Consider the following 20183-nt stretch of genomic DNA (forward strand, 5'->3'; position numbering starts at 1 on the left):
TGACAAAATGCAAATTCTGATGGTTGAGATGAGTCAAAACAGTTTCAAAAATGTATTTTCTGGAAATTTACTCTTTTGAAGGATTAAAATGTGAATTTTTAAGCATAATGGGCCAAAAATGAATTTTTCGGCCCAATAAAGCCCAAATTGCGAGATTTTCAAATTAGAGGGGCTGAAACTGTACTTTTCTATAAAACAGGGGACTACTAGTGCTCCAAGTCCATTTCAAGGGTTAAAAATACTTTTCATATTTAAAAGGGACCAAAGATGCAAAAAATTTCTATTTTGGGCCAAAAGTGTAAAAATTGCGAAAATAGAGGTTTCAGCCGAGAAAACTTCATTCTGAGGGACTAAAACTGTTTTTCAAATAAATTTGAGCTGAAAAATACCTTTTCAACAAGTTTTGATACTAAAGTGTCAAGAAAAATGGTTTAAGGACAAAAATGGAAATTCTTTTATACAAAGGGTCAAAAGTGTAAATTTATCCAAAAGAAAGGAGCTGCAAAAAGTAAAATTCTAATGTTTTAAACAATAAATCCATCATGATGAAATACTAGTACCACAACTACTGACGAAGCATAATACACCTTCAACACCAAAAATCGTTACCAAACGAATTGATTCGGTCTCGAATCAATAATGAATCAAAAATCTATACACGACGATACTACAATACACACGCTGAAATTACGGGAAGTCAATACACACACGGGAATTCACCAGACGTCGATACACCATCTTTGGGCCCAAAAGTTTCAAATCGTGCTTGTTGGGCCTAGCTAGCCCAATGACATGATCTTTAGGCCCGAAGGAAACGCGCTTACATGATATTGGGTCTTATACGACCTAATACCGTGTAAAAGGACTTTCAATAGCTCATGTGTTGTTAGGCCCCAAGGGTCCTTTGGTACTGCTAGCAAAGTTGAGAATTCACAAATGCGAGTCGGGCCAAGGGCCTTTCGCATTCACGATAGCCTTTAACGACTCGTGGAATTAACGGGGGCTTCACACCTCTTTTCTTCCTAGGTTGTGGGGCTATGGGAAGTCAGGGTGGTTGGATTAGGTGAGTAGTACGGACGACGCCTAAGGGATCGTTTGTATAGTTGTAAGCTAGTCATTTTCATTAATGCGTGATTATGACAACTCACCACCCATAATTAATCCAATGTCACCTGGAATTATCGAATACACACGTCGCTACGGTATAACGAAATATAAAACGCGTAATTTAAAGTATTAGGAAAACATCGGGTTTTCCTAGGGATTTCAACACTTACACCTACGTGATGCATACCAAGTCAAACAATTTTTCACACTAGTAGAAATAAACAAGCATACTTACGGATCTTCACACTTTTTCTTACTTGCAACAATCTTTTCAGAAAATATCGGATTTTCTGGTGGTTTTTCAAAATAATACAAACACTGTGTTTCAAACATTACTTATGAACTCACCAACATTTTATATGTTGACGTTTTTCAAAATACTTGTATTCTCAGGTAACAGGTAAATCGAAGGAAAAATGTACTCAGTGGTGTCTTGTTGTTTGTTTAACTAGTATCGAACAATTTACTTTTTGGGAATGTAATGTATTGAAACAATGTACTAAATGTAAACACTACCAGTTGTAATATTTCAATTCATGGTGATGAATGATGTTATGTTTCATGTATATTCACTGTGATGGTATTCAATTGAGTCATAACAGCCCTCGGACGTTTCCGCCGTCTGGTTCGGGGGTGTGACAAGTGGTATTAGAGCTTTGTCTGGTTTCAATTGTATTTGATGCTATATGTTTTGATCTTGCTTGAAAAATCGTTTTTGTGCAATCTGCTTGATGAAATTGACGAGTCCCAATGTGGACTCGACGAGTAGGATGAACTCGACGAGTCCATAAGGGGACTCGGCGAGTCCGTGTGTCAGACAGAGGGAATTTCGGGATTTCTAGCAGTTTTGCTTAAGGATACTTACCTAAATCATTTTAGTTGAATAAAATCCGAATTATATTATTTTTTTATCAATATCCTCAACAAAACAAGAGATAATTACCAATTATTTAAATAATAAATTCCTTATTTGATTATTTGAATTTATTTGGTAAATTATCTTTAAATAATCTTGATTAGGTCAAATTTAGATAATCATTAAATTAATTGTTTAATTTAAAATTATTTTCTATTTGATCCTTTTTGTTTTGAAAAGTTCAAAACTTGGCCTCAAGTTTTGAAATTTAAATTTTATGATTAAAATGTTTAATTTGAACTATTTAAATTTCAAACCCTAGAATTTTACAAGTTTAAAATTCAACCTTATACTTTATAATAGTATAAGATATATATATATATATATATATATATATATATATATATATATATATATATATATATATATATATGTGTGTGTGTGTGTGTATAACTTAAAATGCTACTCTTACCATTAGTAGGCCTCATTCATGAAGCCGATCTATAAGGGGGGTATAAGGTTATGGCCTATAAAATGGTCGTTTAATGGGTGTCCACTCTCACCCACCGCTTCCTTGATTGGTTGAGGGTCGTTAGCCGAACGGGTAGGATAGGGCAAACCTTTCCTCATTAAAAGTATAATGAATCTATATAAAGTAACTAAATATTTTTACAAAATTCCCAATCTTAGTTACATTAGGCAAAAGTGAATTGATGCAATTTCATGAAATTACACTTTGTACCCTTGGTAAGACGTTAGTGGAGCGTGTGTGGTTAACTGGCACACTAATTAGGTTCTAAGCAAAGGTGGCAAAGGGTGAATAATTTTTGTCATAGTTCGATGCAGCGTGTGTGGTTAACCGACACATCGAATAGGTGACTGTAACAATGAGGGCACCATGTATATTAGAATGGTTATTCACACCTGCTTTGTGATCCTAGGCATTCCAGTCACAAACTAGAGGGGCATATCGAGATTTAAACATGCAATTGAAAAGTTCAATGAATCTCAAAAGAATCTAGGAGTTTTCAATACATTTAAAACTTAATCCGCTTTTCATTTTTCATCGTGGAGAATTAGTGAATCGTCATTCACTTACCTTCAAATTATTTACTTGTTGGATTACAGCATCCCTTTTCTAATTTTTAAATAATGGTGTTGGATCCTAGCCCTAATTTCTCATTTGGGTGATTAATTGGGGATTCATTTCTAATCAAACTTTGTTCTTTTTCTTTTTAGATGTCGAACATGAACAACAACAACGCTTCCGACTCGAATTCCTCCGGCTCATTCTCACTCATGAACTTGTGTGGGAGGGTGATATTTGATGGAAACAATTTCAATGGTTGGATTTGTAACATAAAAATGGTCACTCGTTACGAGGACAAAGAGTATGTCCTTGACAAGGAGCTGAAGGAGATCAACCTCAACACTGTCACTGCTGATGAGATCGCTGCCTTTGAGGCCCATGAGCGTGATGCCACGAAAGTCCATTGCATCATGCTAGCGACCATGATTGCAGAACTCCAAAAGTCATTTGAGGACATGTATCCCTATGAAATGAATCAAGACTTGTTGGACCGGTACCACAAAAGTGCAAGGCAAGAAAGGTGTGAGATCATCACTTCGATGATCACTGCCAAAATGGGTAATGGAGAGTCCCTTACCGCTCATCTACAAAAGATGCAGAGATATGTTGATTGCCTACTGAAATTAAATGTTAATTTCGATGAAGAGCTGGCAATTGACATCATCCTTCACTCCTTGCCTCCTTGCTACAAGCACTTACGCATGACCTACCACATGAATAAGGAAGAGGTCACCTTGATCAAGCTTCAAGGCTTGCTAAGGACTGCTGAGAGCAATCTCAAGGATAAGTCTGTTGCACCGACTCCCACTCCCGCTGTTGCGCCTATATTGGTAATAGGTCAAGGGAAGGGTAAGAAGAGGAAGGCTCCCTCAAAGAGCCACCACAAGGGAAAGTCCCAAGATGGCACCTCTTCTAGTGGAACCAAAGTTGGTTCTACTAAACCCAACTCAAACCCTAAGGAGGCAGAGTGCCACCACTGCCACAAGATAGGGCATTGGAAGAGAAACTACCTAGAATATCTGCAAGCCATCAAGGATGGGAAGATTAAGCCATCTTACGCAAGTATTTACACAATTAAATCTAATGATTCATCACATTCCATTTGTTGGGTACTTGATACAGGATGTGGTTTTCACATTTGTTCTGATTTGCAGGGCCTAAGAAGAGATAGGGATGTGGAGCATGGGAAGATAAATTTGATCATGGGGAACAGAAGATCGTCGCCTGTCACCAAGATAGGAGTTTACTCTTTAATGCTCAATAGTGGATTAGGATTAGATTTAAACAATTGTTTCTATTCACCAGATATGGCAAGAAACATCATTTCATTTCATGGTTTATATAGACAAGGTTTACAAGGTGTAACCCTAACACTTGCTACACTATAAATAAACACCTCTTAGAGCCAATCGGTTGCCACTTACTTTCTAAGAGTGTGAAGTTGATTTTGTGCTAGTAATCTATTCTCTCAAGTCTCCTCTTGCATATTGGTGTTTGTGAACCATTAGAGGCATCACACTTAGGGTACTCAAGCTTTCAAAGGTCAAGAACTACAAGTCCTTCTAAGAGGTAAGTCATCTAACTAGTTGTATTGTTCATTTTACAATTTGTATGCTAGTTAGGAAAATGCTCTGGAAAATTGAAAATATGCCTATATAATTAAAGAAAACATAGATCCAAAGAATTTAGGGTTGCATGTGCACCATATGAGTGTTATAGTGCTCAAAACCCATCAATAATATCATCATAATGTTATGGGCATAATTAACTAAATATGATTAGTGATAACTAATGTAAAGTTTCATTTTAGACATGTATACCCCCCCCCCCCCCGGGAAAGATTTGGAAAATGGGGCCATGAAAATCACCTGTAAATTATGAAACCATTGATGTAGGGTAGAAGATCCACAAGTTCGGCACTAGAGAGACGTTCAAGCGTCATTGACACAAATTTTAAGAGAGAAATTGAGAGAGATGTGTGTGTTGAGGTGAGAGAAAAGATCACCCGAGACTCGCTATTTATAGGGATTTTTGAGCTACACATCGGGCATTGTGCGCCGCGCAAACCGTATGATGCGGTCACGTTTCGTCTCCTCAGTGTGATAGTTCATTTCGTATCTAGACGTATAAAGTGTCAGGTGTGCACGGCGCACTGTGCGCGAGCGCACGTGACAGGAATTTTAATCTTTGAAATTATGTAACTCTCACGTACAAACTCCGTTTCCTATGACATTTATATATCCTTGTAGATCTCATCGATCTCTACAACTTTCATTTTGGTCGTTTTGTCTAGTTTTGACTTTCATTTTTCGATTAGTTTTTATTATTGTTAAAAATCATATCTCCCTCATATGATTTCTGTTTTGAGCGTTCTTTCCTCCATAATTCCTACTTGAAGTAGTACTACGTTTGCCTAGTTGACGACTTTTCCCAAAAGTCGACTAATCTTCTTGTAGTTTTCGTCGTTGTAATTTTCAAAGTGCAGCATACATTTATCTACCATAAATGTCATATCTCACTCATACCGTGTCGGATTCTTGCGAAATTTATATTTCTGGAATTGCGGTAGCATGTAGAATCTAACTATATTAACATGCTCGTAAAATGGCGCGACTTTTTGCACACTTAGTTTTTTGAGCCTATGGTTTGACGTTAATAAGAGCGCTGGTTGAATTTTTTGGTGTTTACATGATCATATTATTGTGTTTTGACGTTGTTTATCGATGATAGCTGTAGATGAAATCTCTGGGTTGTCACAAACACCAAGGATAAGGGCTAGGGTTACTCACTAGGGTGTCCTGGGGATGCAAACTACACAAAATCAAGAACCTTATTAGTTAGTGCCCTGAAATAGGGCTCAAAGCCTTAGAAATAGGGTTTGGGTTGCCAGCTAAGACACGTGGAACCAAAAAAGAGATGAACTGTGACGGACATGCGCACCAACGCTCTGTGCCTACAAAGACACACACGCACCCAGCCTTAGCTATTGTATTTTATGCAACAATGTATCATATTTTTACCAATCGATGCAAATGACACCAATTATCTAATCATGCCATATCATAGGTGATTCCAGTAGCATATTTTTAATCAACTTCGAGTCTTGGCAATCATAGTCTACAGGAGTTTGGTATCATTGTAGATTTGGGTCTTAGTAGTAAGTTGGTATATCAACTACGTATTGGATCTTTATGTATCTAATTTAGATTTGTTAATTGTGTAAATTACATGTTTTTTTACTTGAGAACATACATAGTTGTATATTTAATCTAAAAATCAACCTTGATATATAAAGTTCACCAAAAATATAAGACATGGTTACAAAATAAACACTTAACCATTGTTACAATTAGAGTAAATTAAACAAATCGTCCATCGTACAGGTGTCAAAATGCATGTTTAGTCCTTATTTTTAAAAATTAACTCGGACCATCCCTTATACTGTAAAAATGTGCACGTTCCGTCCCCTAAAATCATTTATCAGAATTAAAAAGTCTATTTTACCCTTATCCATTTATTTTTGATTTATTTTTAAATTCTTTATTTATTAGTCCCGTTTAAAAAAGAAAAAAAGAAAAAAAAAATGGCGCTCTCTCTTATCATTTATGATCCCACTCCGCACCTATTTTATCCCTCTTTTTCATCTCTATTTTGAACCATATCTCCAACAGACCAACGCCATAACCGCCTAATCTTCATCATCAGTTCATCTTCAAGATAGGTTGTCGTAGCCACCACCGGTTTCGCCGGAGCCATATGTAACATCCCGACTGCCAGGTATGATATTTAACTATTTTATTTCTTTTTGACAGGGAAACTCGACGAGTTGGAAGCACCAACTCGTCGAGTAGAGAATGTTATGGCCGCGGGATTTTAGAGTCTACTCGATGAGTAGGAGCTGAGTGAGAAAACCCTAATTTTCAGGGTTTGTGTCCTATTTAAAGGACTTTAAGCCATCATTTCTGCCACCCTTATCACCCTAATAACCTGTGTGAAACCCTAATCGAGCTATAACCTTGTGTATGAGAAAGAGAGGATAATATTATGAGCTTTGGTGCATTCTTGGAGGAAGGTTGAAGAGCAAAAGACTTTAGATGAGAAGGAGCTTTTGGATCTTGTGTTCATTCATTCCTAGCTTCTGTTTGAAGGTAAAAATTCACCACCTTGCTCATTGTTGGGTTAGATCTCATTTTTAGGGAATTTAGAGCCTTTTCCCATCCTTCTTGGAGTTCTAGAGTGTTATGAGCTTGTCATGGAGTTGAGACTCTAGATCTGGACATATTAAGGTCCCATGAGCCCAAAGATCCAAGCTTTATCAAACTTTGGGCAAGTCTCAATGCATGAAACCCCTTTATGGAGCTTGTTTTGGCATTTTGAGCCCTTGATGTCATGCATGAACGTAAAGCTTGCAACTTTACGTGATAAGTAAGCCTTAGAAGGTTAGATCTAGAGTATGAGACATCAGTTCTGCCTAAAATCGTCTGAATGAGGAAATGGTCTAAAGGGACTCGGCAAGTCGGTTAGGGTTTCCCTGACGAGTCTGGATAGGTGTAACTCGGCGAGTTGATGAGACAACTCGACAAGTTAGGTTGGATTTTCACGACATTCCTGAGGAAACAAGGGAACTCGACGAGTCACATAAATGTACTCGACGAGCTGGGTCAACATGGACTGTTGACTCGGGTGTTGACTTCTGTTGACTTTTAGGGTTTGGTCAAAACTTGGATCATGGAGACCATGGAAGGGTAAAGTGGTCTTTTACCCATTCCAAGAGTTAGAGAGAGAGAGAGAGGTTGAATGAATTGTTTAGAGTTGTGGTTATAAGTTTTAATTAGAGATGATTATGACATGTAGGTGGAGATTAGACCATTCGAGGGGTACGAGGTTTACTTGCTTACTTACGAGGTGAGTCTTCTCACTATACTTATCATGAGTGGTAACCTTGTATGACCGGAGGGTCATGTATGCTATTATTGAGTATTGTGATATCCTGCATTAGTCTTTGTGATTTATGTTGTGTATTATTCTGAGCCTTATTGAGTTAGGACCGGAGGGTTCAACCCGAGCTGTGTGACCGAAGGGTCTTCATTGTGACATAGCCATGAGAGGCTAACGAGATATGTGTGGTATTTTGGGGAACTTACTAAGCTTTGTGCTTACCGTATTATGTGTTATGTGTTTCAGGTACTTCTCAAGATCACGGGAAGGCACCGACTCGATTGTACACACGAGATGGAGATTTTGTTTTGAGGATCCTGGATTTTATCAAACAATTTATGAATTGTGTTTTTGACAATTTGACAATTGTGGTTTTGAAATGTGATATTGAGAATTATGTGATTTTGAAAATGAAAAGAATTTGTTTGAAAATTTACAGTGTTACACTATACCTGTCCACCACCATTGTAGAGAGAAAAACCATGCCGATTGTGAACGAAATAGATGCAAATTTGATAACTCATCAAATTCGGCGGAGCTGTTGGTGTTTTGGGTGGCTTCCGGCAACCCAATGAACCCAATTACTATAGCAAAAATTGAACTTACAACACATTGAAGAATTTGTCGCTGGTGTGGTGGTGGTGGGTTGATTTTTTGAAATCAATTTCTGCCTCTATAATGATTGATATCTGCAACCCTAAAATCGATTTTCTGAATCATTGCTCATTCTCACTTTTTGCAAATCGAGTTTAGATTTAGGGTATTACCCATTTTTTTTTTGTTAGAGTTGATTTTAGGGCTCCAGATGAATGGTTGTTGCTGTTAATGAAAATAATTGAAAAAAATGGAATTGAGTCATTGGATATCAACCATATCATGTTCAGTGTCAATGGATAAGACAGAAAGAAACTAGATTGTATTAATGGCACTAATCATGCTTCGATTTTCCGATGAAATGCAGTTTTGGGTTTTATTGGAGAATAAATTTGGTGTAGTGTGTGTTTGTGTTTGTATGATGAGTTCAGAAAAGGGGAAGAGAGTAATCTTCGTGGCTGAGATTTAACCGTGGGAGGTGACATTCGGAAAATGCGGGTGGTGGTGGTGCCGGAAAAAGTATTTGGTGAAGAAGGTGGCGGTGGCGCCAGAAAAAGTATTTGGTGAAGAAAGGGTAGATAGGAAGGGATAGGGGTGTGAGAGGTGGTGGATCCCAATAAACAATAAATCACAATATTTTATTTTTTTAATTTATAAATAGTAAATCCATATTAAAAAATGAAAAAGAAATAGAAAAGGGTAATATAATCATTTTATGTCTGGGACGAAACATGCAACTTTTAACCAAACGAAGTACGATCCGAATTAATTTTTAAAAATAGGGATTAAACATATAATTTGGCACCTATACGAATGACGATTCATGTAATTTACTCCTACAATTATTTAAGATACACCTATGATGAGACCTTAAAAATAAAGCATATTATATCTATACTCTATAGCAAAGTCGGTGGACTTTGCTATTTAGGAACTTTGGTCCCTAATTTTTTCTGTTTCGCAACTCAAGTCCTCTTAATTTTCTATTTGATCCTTAAATTTTGTGATTTGGGAAATTTAAGTTTTTTTAAGTTTCTATTGGTACGAAAAGAATTGATTTTACTTTTATTTATTAGCTTTAGTCTATTTTTATAGGTTGAAAACTTAAGTCCTCCTAAATTTTAATTTTGTTTATGATTCGGTCTCCTTAATTTCAAGGGAATATGATTTATTAAGGTAATTAACTTTTCAGAATGTTTACATCTGGGTAACTATCTTTTTTTTGTACACATATAGGTAACAAACTTGTTGGAAGTGTTCACATATGACCATTATGACCTGCTATAGCATGTTAAATCCTAGATGTGAACGCTTTCAACAAGTTCGTTACCTAAATGTGTATAAAAAAAATAGTTATCCAAATATGGACAAAACGAAAAGTAAAAATTAAATTACACGAATGGTCCCTGTGGTTTGAGAGAATTTGTGTTTTTGGTCCCTAACTTATTTTTTAACTTGGATGGTCCCTACTGTTTATTTTTGTTGCATGTTTGGTCCCTGTCTTACCTAGAAAGACTATTGTGCCCTTATTAATTTATTTTTTAATTAATTTTCTTATTTTTTTTACATATTTAAAAAATTAATAGACCACACATATTTGTATCTCCTCAGATGATCCTTACTGTTTATTTTTTTAATTAATTTATTTTTTTTAACTCGGATGGTCCATACTGTTTAATTTTATTACGAACTTGATCTCTGTCTTACCTAAAAAGACTATTGCGCATTTATTAATTTTTTTTTTAATTAATTTTCTTGTTTATGTACTTATGCTATATATATTTAAGAAAAATTAGTAGACCTCACATATTTGTATCTCCTCACGATCCCATCTTTCATCCTTCTCAACTTCTATTTATTTTCCATCTTTAGTGATATCGACGTCTTCATCATCACTTCTTTTTTCGGTCCTTCAACTCTGTCGAATCAACACCACAATCCACTAAAGATGAATAGACAATAGGTTATGGTGTTGATTCGCCAGAGTTGAAGTACCAAAAAAGAAGGATGGTAAAGACGTCGATGTTACTAAAAATGGAAAAGAAATAGAAGATGATGAGGATGAGATATGAGATGGTGACCGGTAAGACCCAAATTAAATTTCTCAAATATGGTTTCAGGTTTACGGTGAGGAGATACATATATGTGGGGTATATCAATTTTTTATAAAAAATAAATACATAAATAAGAAAATTAATTTAAAAAAATTAATAAGGGAAAAATAGTATTTTTCGGTAAGACAGAGACTAAACGCGTAACAAAAATAAACAGTAGGGATCATCCGAGTTAAAAAAAATAAACTAAAAATATACAGTAAGGATCATCTGAGGAGATACAAATATGTGTGGTCTATTAATTTTTTAAATATATAAAAAATAAATACATAAATAAGAAAATTAATTAAAAAATAAATTAATAAGGGCACAATACAGGGACCAAACGCGCAACAAAAATAAACAGTAGGGACCATCTAAGTTAAAAAAAATAAGTTAGGGACCAAAAACACAAATTCCCTCAAACCACATGGACCATTCGTGTAATTTCATTTTTACTTTTCGTTTTGTTGATATTTGGGTAACTATTTTTTTTATGATCATATATGAACACTTCCAACAAGTTTGTTACCTAGATATATATAAAATAAAAAAAAAAATTAGTTAACCGGATATGAAATACCGAAAAGTTAATTATCTTAATTTAATAAATTAAGGGCTACCCAAATAATTCTTTTTATTTTACATTTACTTGTTAACTCCATTCCCATAACTCGAACAATACAGACTATAATGAAACTCTTTGATGTTTAAAACTAAAATAAATAATCATTGACCGGAGTTTCAGTGAGGGAGCCGACGAAGAACAATGGCGATCTCACCTTCCATGCTTCCCGCCGTTTTGTTATTCTATCTCTCAATAATATGCAACTCAATGGCTGTGATTCCTCAATCTTCACGAACCGGCGGCGATGCTCGCCGACATTTGATCGATGAAATTCGAGAAGCGGAGCTAAAGGTCGTTAGATTAGGTAAGTTGTTCTTCGATCTCGAAATTGTTTTCTTTTTAGCATGGGATTATTATCACAACTGATTTCTTAATAGCATATCCATTTTTGTTTACTTTCTCATTAGCTGTAAATATGCGAAAGAGCATTGATCTTCCCGAGTCAACTTTTTCAAATTGGAAGCTGCAACTGATGAAAACCTTCTATTCGAAGTATTATTCACTAACTTCGATGTAGTTATCAAGGTTTTGCAAATTTAAATTTTATGATCCTGAGTTGAAAGTTAGTAATGTAATGGTACATTAACAGTTTAGCACCAAATTTAGCATTATATTTTCACTATGGAAAGTAAACCTACAAAATCTAAAAACTTTAAATCTTCCAGGAATATTTAGTACTTAAGAACTACTGCTTCTGATTACCACATATGTTAATGTTATCTCAATAGATTTTGGTATTTGTATTCTTTCAAATAGTAGGGTTTAGAAAGAAACACTTTGAGCAAAATCATGAATATTGCTTTTTTCATTGTTGTCCATGTGAACATTAATGCAGAATCTGTCCTTGTGGAAAGCAATTCAATAGTAGATTCAAAAGATCTTTATGTCAAAAAAAGTGAGAAGATGATTGAGGAGATGAGCAGTGAAGTTGATCATTTGCAATCTGTTTTGTTAGCTATGAAGGTTCTCATATTTATTTCTTCTTTTGTACTATTTTTGGCATGCATTGGATTAAGACTCTAAAAGTCTAAACTGATGTCATCATGACAAAAGTTGCAATTTTAATCCCACAAAAAAAGGTGGAACAAGGTAGGAAAGTGACTCATTCTTGCACTCTCGTTTGTGTAAAAGACGTAAATGCCCTCTTCATTCCCATCATGTGTTTGCAGAATGATTCATCAAGTGCAAATGAAAGGTTTACTCGGCTTGAAGAAGAGGTTCAATGCTATTAAATAAACTTTTCATTTTATTTCATTGACTTCACTTATAAGTTCTAACAAATGTAACTAGATGAAATGGATGTCTTCAGGTTCGACTTCTTTGGGATACTTCAAGAAGAAACAATTTTGAGCTTCACAATTTGGAATCCAAAGCACAAGATGCTGAAAAAAGGGTGAAAGTAACTAAATCAAGGGTTGAAAAGGTTAGTGATTGCTTTTCTTTATTGTTACAAATTGAAAGTGGTTCATGGAAAGCTGCAGATAATCAACTTTTAGTATTTGGTTAAAAATGTTTCTGATTATCTGAGTATCAAGGTTAAATAATCAGTTTAAGACATATTAGCTGTAAGAATATTGATTAGCTAATGGAAAACAAAAATTACCATATTTAATATTGAAAGTTGTAATAAAAAGAAACGGAAGTAGGTTGCTATAAATATAATACACAAATAAATAAAAATAAAGCAAAATTGTTGTTTCTTGCATTTAGCCCTTAAAACATCTATAGTTTCCTATTTAATATCTGTTTACCACTTGTACAAAATCACTGAATTCATTATTATCTCTTTCAAAAAAAAAATTGTTTATTAATATCAACACAGATGGATGCAATTGTAACAGAACAATGGATTCATATTCAACATCTTGAACAGGCTGTTGAAATTTCACAGGTTTGTTTTCTTCCATTGACTTCTTTCTTATTAATGCCTATACATTATCTGTAATTTCAATGAGACAAAAGTTTGTCTGTGCAAAAGAAAAAGACGTGAATGCCCTTACATTATGACACAGAGGCAAATACAGGAGGTGAAAAGGAATGCTACCAGGTGCTATTTTCTAAAGGTACCCATACATAATACTTCATTTTTCATATTTTCAATTGTAATTGTCAAAACATGTTAAAAAAATAAGTTAGGGACCAAACGCGCAAATTACCCCAAACCATAGGGACCATTCGTGTAATTTACTCTAATAGTAACAATAATAATAATAATAACTATTATTTGTAGTTTGCCAAAAGTCAACTCGGAAGTCTTGTTGATGACTTGGGGAGAATGATGGGAAGAAGTTGGTCAGCAGTAAAACAGTATCATCACCAGGTACCCCTCCCCCCTACCCACCACCCCCCACCCCACCCCACCCTACCCCAACACACTTTCTATTGTGGTGAAGAAAATGAGATTGTAAACTATTTGAGCGTTCTTACGAGTTTACCCTTGTTGTACGATTGGGCAGTGAATGTCGTACAATGACCACAGGGGTATATTCGTAAATGTAGCTGATTAAATTTCAAATAATAAAATATTGACATTTGTGTCTTGGTATTCAGCTGCAACGGTTTGTAAAGAATGAAATGCAGAAGTGGAAATACACTGCTGCTTATGCCAATAAAGAAGTAGTCTTTTTCTTGGTAAGATCCTTTTGCTATTGACAAAATTACATAAATGGTCCCTGTGGTTTACCAGAGGTCACAAACTCAGTTCTTTTGACGAACATGGTCCTTGTGGTTTCCAAAACTTTCATGAATGGTCCTTTTTGCTAACATTATTAGTTTAGTCGGTTAATATGAGGGTAATTTGGTCTTTTTAGGTAGCAGGGACTGAGTTTGTGATAATGGGTCAACCGTAGGGTCCATTTAAAAAAAATGAAAGTTTAAAAAATGAAGAGGTGAAAATAACATTTTACAAACTTCAAAGCGAAGTGTGAAAATGAAAATTTTAAAAGTAAAGGGGTGGAAATGCCACAAACTCAGTCCCTGCTACCTAAAAAGACCAAAGTACCCTCATACTAACGGACTAAAACTAATAGTGTTGGCAAAAATGACCATTCATGCAAGTTTTGGAACCCATAGGGACCATGTTTGTAAAAAAAATTAGCAAGGAATGAGTTTGCGACCTTTGGTAAACCATAAGGACCATTTATGTAAATATGTATTCTTTATTAAAAAAAAAATGATCTTTATGAATTAAACGAAGAATTAAATCCGTATTTATCTAAAGACTGAATATTTCAGGCATCTGCTCTAATCACGTTCCCAGCTTTGAGCTTTGGGGTGTTTCTCTTGAACAATTTTTGCTAGCAAATGGATCTCTTTACATCGATAAAATAGTTTATTATAATTATAGGTCTGAAAATAGGAGGATTTAGCTTGTATAATCTTTAAATACATGATAATGTAAAAGATTTTTTTTTTTTTTTAATAAATTTGTAGGTAAAAGTTGCGTTTGCTAGTGATATTTTTATTACACTCGATGGATCCCAAAACTTGTTTTATGCAAAAAGTATTACGCTATTTCTAAAAGATTACACCAATTATTTACAATGCTTCACAAAATTTGTCACTTATATTGCAACAAAATTTCGTGCTACAATTCAAAGTCTTCAATGTGACAACAAAAAGAGTACAACTCCCACTTTATGAACTTTTGTACCTAACATGGCATCACCTTTTGATTTATTTTCCTTTACATGTCCCCCAAAAGTGTTAAGGATGGAAAATTGGTACTATAAGCAAATATTATCCACACCCCACCTTAATAACAATAGCAAGAAAAAGAAACACATGATTATCATCTTCACACAATAATCTAAGAGGGTGTTTGGCATTGCTTTTAGAATAAATTTTTAACTTTTAATTTTTTCAAAAAGTCAAAAGATGTTTAGGTAATTAAAAAATTCTTTTGAAATGACTTTTTGCAAAGAGTAAAAGAAAAAGTTTCAAAAAGTCAGAATAACCTCATTTTTTGTGATTTTAGATGACTTTATGTATAAAAGTTACACCAAAAGTCATTTTGTTAATCCAAACACATTTTACAACAGATGATCATGACATACCAGTCTTACCAAACAAATAATATCAGATATAGAAAAACCCAAAAAATTTCAAATGGGCCAAAAAAAATTATAGTCATGACATTCAAGTCTTGTTTTAAATTACCAAGTACTAAAAGACCAAATACAATGCCATAAGTAAGCAATACACCAATCAATTTTATTAAAATGATAAATAAATACGTTAACACCATCTTTTTCATGTCAACAAGATAAAATAATACTATTGTTTCAACAAATATTTTTTTAACTTACCTCAAGGACTATACAAGCAACTCTACAAAAGTAAAGGGTGTAAACAAAGAAATTCACCAGTTCTTCAATCACCACCACCACCATGGTGGCCGGATTCTTCCATCATCACCACCAATCAATATTTCAAGGTCAACGAATGAATTTGACCTAAATTTTTATTTAATCCCAATGTGTTTTTTTTGTTATTTTTTTTATGGCATTGTGGTGTCCTTATTTGCAATTTCAGGAACTTTGAATTTTGGATTTTGTTCAATAAAAGCAGGTGGTCTTTTGTACACAATGGATGCGGCTCTAATTAAAATCCCAGCAGTGAGACCCCAAATTAAATAACTTTTTCCATTTATTTTATAGTCAAAGTAATGAATTAAATACGTATCTCCCATCCATTCACGTTCTTCGGATCTTCGATTTTCATCCTGAATTATAAAATTTGTATTTGTGTGAAGAAATTTTGAAAAAAAAAAAAAGTCAAACTCTATATTGAAATTTGAAAAAGTTGGAACTTTTTTGAGAAATGTATGAGAATTTATATGGAGAATGAGCAAATAAACATAGGGTTAATATGATAAAAGACCTTGTATTTTTTTTTTTTTCATTTTTTCTGAAAAAACCCTCAACTTTGTCTTTTTTTTTTTTGAAAAAGAAAACCTTCGGTTGCGTTTAGTTACGGAAAAACAATTTTCATTTTCCGTTTTTTGTTTTCCCTTTTCGATTTTCATTTTCCGTTTTCATTTTTCATTCAAAAATTTTGAAAACGCGTTTAGTTAAACTTATTCATTTTTCATTTTCAGTTTTAGAAAATTAGAAAACGTGTTTAGATGTGTATTTTTCTATCGGTTTTCATTTTTAGAAAACAGTAGCGGTGGTAGGATGTGGGTGGGGGCGGTGACGGTAGCAGGTCGGCGGCGGTGGTGGTGACGACAGGCAATGGTGGTGGCGGTGGCAATTATGTCAGTGGTGGTGATGGCGGCGGCAACGGTGGTGGTGGTGCTAGTGACAGGTTAGTGGTGGTGGTGATGGTGATAGTAGGTCAGTGATTGTCATGATGGTGTTGGGTTGGTGGGGGTGCGACTGTGTGTTTGTGTGTGTGTATGTGTGTGTTTGTGGGGGTAGGTGTAGGTTTGTGTGTGTGTGTGGGTGTATATGTTTGTGAGGGTGGGGGTAGGTGTGGGTGTGTGTGGTTATGTGTGTGAGTGTGTTTGTGTGTGTGTGGGTGCGTTGGTTGGTGTGTATGTGTATGTGTGTGTTTGTGGGTGGGTGTGTATGTGTATGTGTGTGTTTGTGGGTGGGTGTATGTGTGGGTATGTATGTGTATGTGTGTGTGTGTGTTTGTGGGTGGGTGTGGGTGGGTATGTATGTGTATGTGTGTGCATGGGTGTGTGTTTGTGTGTTGGTGTGTGTGTGTGCGGGTGAGTGTGTGTGGGGGTGGGTATGTACATGTGTGTGTGTGGGTGGGGGGTGTTAAGGTGGGGGTAGGTAGAGGTGGATAGGGTGGAGTGGGTGTGTGTTTATATTGTAGAAAATTTTTGGAGTTAGAAAAATATGGAAAACAATAATTATCAATTTTCCAAAAATTTCCAACTTCTTTGTAATTTTAGAAAACGGAAAATTTTCATTTTCCGTGAAAAATTTAGAAAAATAGACGAACTAAACGCGTTTTCAAAATTCTCATTTTTCTTGGAAAATTTTTCCGGAAAACAGCTCATTTTTCCGCAACTAAACGCACCCTAAATGTTTCCAAATAAATCCTCAAACGTTTTTTGTTTTTCCTAAAAAACTCTAACATTTTACAATTTGTTTAAGGAAATTGTCAGAAAAGTCCCAATATTTTTGGAAAAGTTTCACTTTAGTTCCAAAAAAAAATTTGAACATAAAAATCCCGATGATTTCATTTTGGCTCAAATTAACAAAAAAATCATTTTTTTTTTCTTTTAAGAGGAAATGACATATTATCGTGTAAAATTAAATAATCAGAGCTTTTCTGTTCAAAATTTTTTTTGGGACTAAAGTGAAACTTTTCCGAAAATATTAGGACTTTTCTGACAATTTCCCTATTTTTTTTAGAGAAAAATGACTATAAGGGCTATTTCTTGCATTTAGGCGTAAAATGTAAACATATTCAAAGTGTGAGGTTTGAATTGGATATAAATATTACCTTTAAGAACATTTCTAAAGGAGCATCAAAGACATCATCTACTTCATCAACATTAGGAGTTGGATTGAATGCACTTCTATCAGACAGTATGCCAATTACAGGAATTACTCGTAGAAGATGCTACAAACAAAACCATTATATTTTTAGCTTTTAGTTACACTTAAATATCATAAAAAAAAACACAATTTTTACAAAACTCACAATATTTATCAAAGTAAATGACCATTTTACCCTTACATTCCAGAAAAAAAAAAACTAAATGACCATGTTTACCTTTATTAAGCCATATTTCTATTATGACAATTTATGTGAGTGACAATTTTACCCTTACATGGCACCATTCGTCAAAGTAAATGACCATTTTACCCTTACATCAAAGTAAATGACCATTTTACCCTTACATTCCAAAAAAAAACTAAACGACCATGTTTACCTTTATTAAGCCATGTTTCTAATATGATAATTTATGTGAGTGACAATTTTACCTTTACATGGTGCCATTCATCAAAGTAAACGACCATTTTACCCTTACATCAAAGTAAATGACCGTTTTACCTTTACAAATAGAAACATGGCTTAATCTAGGAGCATCAAAGTGTTATTGTTATATATATATATATATATATATATATATATATATATATATATATATATATATATAATGCATGTTTCATTTCTAAACTGAACGTCTGAATGAAACTAAATGACCATTTTACCCTTATATTAAAAAGACACAAATTTCACAATATTCATCGATTTTTAGCTTTTGATTACCTTGGACAAAAATGGCTCAAGAACAGCTACAACATTTACAAGTGAAGGATCGAGTCCTATCTCTTCTTTTGCTTCCCTTGTTGCAGTGTAGGCATCATCTGTATCATCTTCCTCTGCTTTCCCTCCAGGCAATGAAACTTCCCCTGAACTCATAACTTAAGGCTTAAATGACCATTTTCCCTTTCACAGTATTCATCATTGGTTTGTTTATTATTATATTCATATTTATAATATATAGTACCCTATTTTCTCACTTCTTTCTAAAGAAATGATATAATCTGTTAGATCTTTCAAAATGCAACTCCTTAGTAAGAAGAAAGTTGAAAGTAGAAGGTTGTGATAGAAAGAAATGAAAGTAGGATGCAATAATACACAAATTAATGAAAAGCATAGTTGATATTTCTTGCATGTAGCTACAAAAGTTAATAATTAGATATTTTGTAATATTTGAATAAAGCTATTAGTTAGAAAATGACAATTTGTAATGCAAATTTACAAAATTGCCCCAATCGCACATTTACAGGGCTCAAATTGCATCCTTAAATAGGTGTTCTATTTATGGATTACCTCATATAATGTTTGATTAATTTTGTGTTTGTCTTCTTCTTTTAGAAATTTGCAACATTTACTATTTCACACACACAATTGATATAACAACCTCATATCGTGAGTATGATAAAAAATACCCAATTCACTTGATCAAAAGCCAAAAGAATGATAGTGAAAACTGAAAAGATTATTGAATGCTAGAAATGCCAAATTATGCCACTCAATGTTTATAGTTAATGGAATTAATAAACCCCAAAATTGAAATTATTAATCAATTCAATTTCTAGGTCTTCGTTGACAATTTCGCAAATTGGTCATTTGAAGACTACTAGAGCAGGATGTACCTGAATGTGTAGAGAGACTAGAAGATCTTTTAGTAAGAATCACACGAAGATCCTCGCCACTACCATCGTTATTCCCTTCAAAAAGGCAGATCAAAACAGCAGCTCTTTTAGGTCTAAATCTATCCGAAGGCCGATTCCCAACTGGGGTTGCGGATTCTGCAAAACCCACTTGAGAAACGACTTCGTCATCATCCTCAGCATCACCCGGCGGCGGCTTGTAAAGGCGGAGCTGCTGAGCTAACACCGATAACCTCGACGAACTCCCGTTGTTGTTGATCGACGCCATGTTGTTGAGCCTAGAAAGGGGAGCAGAGTAGGATAACGGTGATGTTGTTGCGATTGATAGCGATGATAACCTTCTCAATAGGAAGAGCATGTGATCTACTTACTAATTACTAAATTCCTAGTTGAATCGGATAGCAAGTTATCGTTAGATCATTGCCTAGAATGGAAGTTCGTATAGATCAGGATTAACAAGTCGCGTCATAAGAGGATTCATTACCCAGAAAATTGACGGGCTTTTAACGTCGAGTTGGGTCACCAACTCGATAGAACAAACTAAATATTTTACATTTCTAAAAAAAATAAAAAGTCAGTAAATACGGCTGTCCATCCGTCTTTTTCTTGAAGATTGATTTATAACCTAATGTCTTATGATCATGTGTTGGATCAACCAAATTCTAAACTTGGTTAACACATCCGTCTAAATTTCATTGTCCATTGCCTCTTTCCATTTGGCAGCCTCAGG

General features: G+C 34.6%; 2 protein-coding genes across 4 annotated transcripts; one reads left to right on the forward strand and one right to left on the reverse strand.

Annotated features, from left to right (window-relative positions):
• Window positions 1-11355: 11355 nt before the first annotated feature.
• LOC145049182 (myosin heavy chain-like protein) lies at window positions 11356-14757 on the forward strand. 3 transcript variants are annotated; one of them, XM_078997707.1, is made up of 10 exons: window positions 11356-11610; window positions 12142-12269; window positions 12476-12523; window positions 12616-12729; window positions 13148-13197; window positions 13285-13369; window positions 13537-13626; window positions 13857-13937; window positions 14117-14194; window positions 14541-14757. In XM_078997707.1, exons 1-9 carry the CDS (start codon window positions 11448-11450, stop codon window positions 14153-14155), a joined length of 798 nt encoding a protein of 265 aa, XP_078853833.1. In that variant the 5' UTR covers window positions 11356-11447; the 3' UTR covers window positions 14156-14194; window positions 14541-14757. The 3 variants fall into 3 exon arrangements, with proteins under 3 accessions (XP_078853833.1, XP_078853831.1, XP_078853832.1); XM_078997705.1 differs by lacking the exon at window positions 14117-14194 and having other exon boundaries at window positions 11359-11610; XM_078997706.1 differs by lacking the exon at window positions 14117-14194 and having other exon boundaries at window positions 11362-11610; window positions 13129-13197; window positions 13319-13369.
• Window positions 14758-15795: 1038 nt separating this feature from the next.
• LOC145049218 (nudix hydrolase 15, mitochondrial-like) lies at window positions 15796-19959 on the reverse strand. Its single transcript, XM_078997709.1, has 4 exons — window positions 19436-19959; window positions 18543-18685; window positions 17769-17888; window positions 15796-16029 (listed from the first exon to the last, which is right to left on the reverse strand). Exons 1-4 carry the CDS (start codon window positions 19809-19811, stop codon window positions 15805-15807), a joined length of 864 nt encoding a protein of 287 aa, XP_078853835.1. The 5' UTR covers window positions 19812-19959; the 3' UTR covers window positions 15796-15804.
• Window positions 19960-20183: the final 224 nt, after the last annotated feature.

The sequence above is a fragment of the Lactuca serriola genome, chromosome 1, assembly GCF_051521515.1.
Source record: "Lactuca serriola cultivar US96UC23 chromosome 1, Lser_US96UC23_V15, whole genome shotgun sequence".
In the NCBI taxonomy this organism is placed as follows: Eukaryota; Viridiplantae; Streptophyta; class Magnoliopsida; order Asterales; family Asteraceae; genus Lactuca; species Lactuca serriola.

Coding starts and splice junctions, on each gene's coding strand:
- LOC145049182 (XM_078997705.1), top strand. CDS start 11,448: ATGGCGATCTCACCTTCCATGCTTCCCGCCGTTTTGTTATTCTATCTC. Junction 11,611..12,141: donor GCTAAAGGTCGTTAGATTAG/GTAAGTTGTTCT, acceptor ACATTAATGCAG/AATCTGTCCTTGTGGAAAGC. Junction 12,270..12,475: donor CTGTTTTGTTAGCTATGAAG/GTTCTCATATTT, acceptor ATGTGTTTGCAG/AATGATTCATCAAGTGCAAA.
- LOC145049218 (XM_078997709.1), bottom strand. CDS start 19,811: ATGCTCTTCCTATTGAGAAGGTTATCATCGCTATCAATCGCAACAACA. Junction 18,686..19,435: donor TAGTCTCTCTACACATTCAG/GTACATCCTGCT, acceptor TTATGAGTTCAG/GGGAAGTTTCATTGCCTGGA. Junction 17,889..18,542: donor TTGAGCCATTTTTGTCCAAG/GTAATCAAAAGC, acceptor TTTTGTTTGTAG/CATCTTCTACGAGTAATTCC.